This window comes from Mastomys coucha, unplaced genomic scaffold (genome assembly GCF_008632895.1).
Source record: "Mastomys coucha isolate ucsf_1 unplaced genomic scaffold, UCSF_Mcou_1 pScaffold17, whole genome shotgun sequence".
Lineage (NCBI taxonomy): Eukaryota > Metazoa > Chordata > Mammalia > Rodentia > Muridae > Mastomys > Mastomys coucha.
This window is the reverse complement of record NW_022196899.1, coordinates 9,750,382-9,751,753: the sequence shown is the minus strand read 5'-3', so window position 1 is coordinate 9,751,753 and position 1,372 is coordinate 9,750,382. Positions and strand designations below refer to the sequence as shown.

At 41.3% G+C, this 1,372-nt stretch overlaps 1 protein-coding gene across 1 annotated transcript in view; it reads right to left on the bottom strand.

Moving 5' to 3' along the window:
- The window catches only part of Ca13 (carbonic anhydrase 13), a 21,587-nt gene that overhangs the window by 6,082 nt on the left and 14,133 nt on the right, over positions 1-1,372 (bottom strand). The window contains exon 5 of the mRNA XM_031376365.1: positions 114-176. Coding sequence (XP_031232225.1) covers positions 114-176 — 63 coding nt within the window. The remainder of the gene's footprint in view (positions 1-113; positions 177-1,372) is intronic.

Genomic DNA, 1,372 nt, shown 5'->3' with positions numbered 1-1,372 from the left:
AAAAAAAAAAAAAAAAAAGAATGCAGGATGTGATACGCCTACTGTATAAATGCTCAAAAGTCAAAAATCAAAAGTGAAGATATTAGTCATTAACAAACAAGAATTAATTTTACCTTTTCCTTTATGGAATCCAAAATGTCAGTGATCTTTTGCAGTTGAGGATTGTGTTCCCCTATCTAAAAGTATAAAGTTTCAAAACAGACATAATTACAGGAATAAACAATCAACAAGCATTTCACCTCACTCCTTAAGCTTTCACTATTTTCTAGAAGCCGGAGTCAGTTCAAAGCCTACAGTGAGTATAGGACAAGGCTGTCCTCCACCCGACAGGTTGATTGCACCAGAAGAATTCGAACAAGATAGCATTATGGGAAGAGGCTGCACTGTAGGTGAGCTCCAAAGCTGACAGTAATAGCTTCACATGCTTCAGACATGCATGCATATGTGTGTACATGTGTCAGTATCAGCCATATATACGTGGAAACTCAAGAAGAACAGGAGAGGGTTATCAGATTCTCTGGAGCTGGAGTTGACAAGCCCTGGCTAGGTAGGGTCTGAACTCCGATCCCCTGGAAGAGCAACAAGCACTCTTAATTGCTGAGCCATGTTTAAGACTCGGGCTAACTTGAAAGAAACCCTGCTTGAGAAAGTGGATGACTATTAAACCAGCTGTGACATTCAGAACCAGACTGACTGAGCTGCCCTCAAATCGTACGTAAAATCGTAGATCTACTTGCAGCCTCAATTTCTTAAGGTCTCAAGTCAAGGAGTTCTACCCTGAAAAGTCTACGCATTGTAACTACACAAATACATAAAATGTATGCCTTTCATTAACTGGAACATTTCCAATCTCCTGAAAGGTTTAAAGCCCTGTGAGAGTCAAGCATCTTCTCCCGCCACTCCTGGATCCTGCTGCTAGTACCCAGATTTCAGATTCTGTGGCTGTCATTGCTTGGCACATCATTCCCCGTCTCTGCCTCTCAGCACCACTCCAGTTCCACAAGTTACAACATCACACAGATCATGAGGCATGGAAACAGTGCACACCCTGTAAGAAACTGTCTTCAAGCATGGTGGTAGAACTTGCCGTTCACATGCAAATATTAGAAAAGAAGTGTAGTACTCTTTTGTTTTTTTTTCCTTCCGAAACAATTGATCAGTATTTCTGAGATGATTTGCCAATGTGGTCAAGCAAGTGCCTCAAGAACCATGAAACTGAATGCTCCTCTGTTCTAGGGCTCTAAATGTGGACATCAGGAACCAGAAGACCCTAGGTTTCTTCTTGGGATTTTTATCTGTTACTTCTGCTGTTTTCTTGCTGGCATGGCAGTTGCTACTCACACAGTCAACTGGCAATACAAAAAAAAAAAAA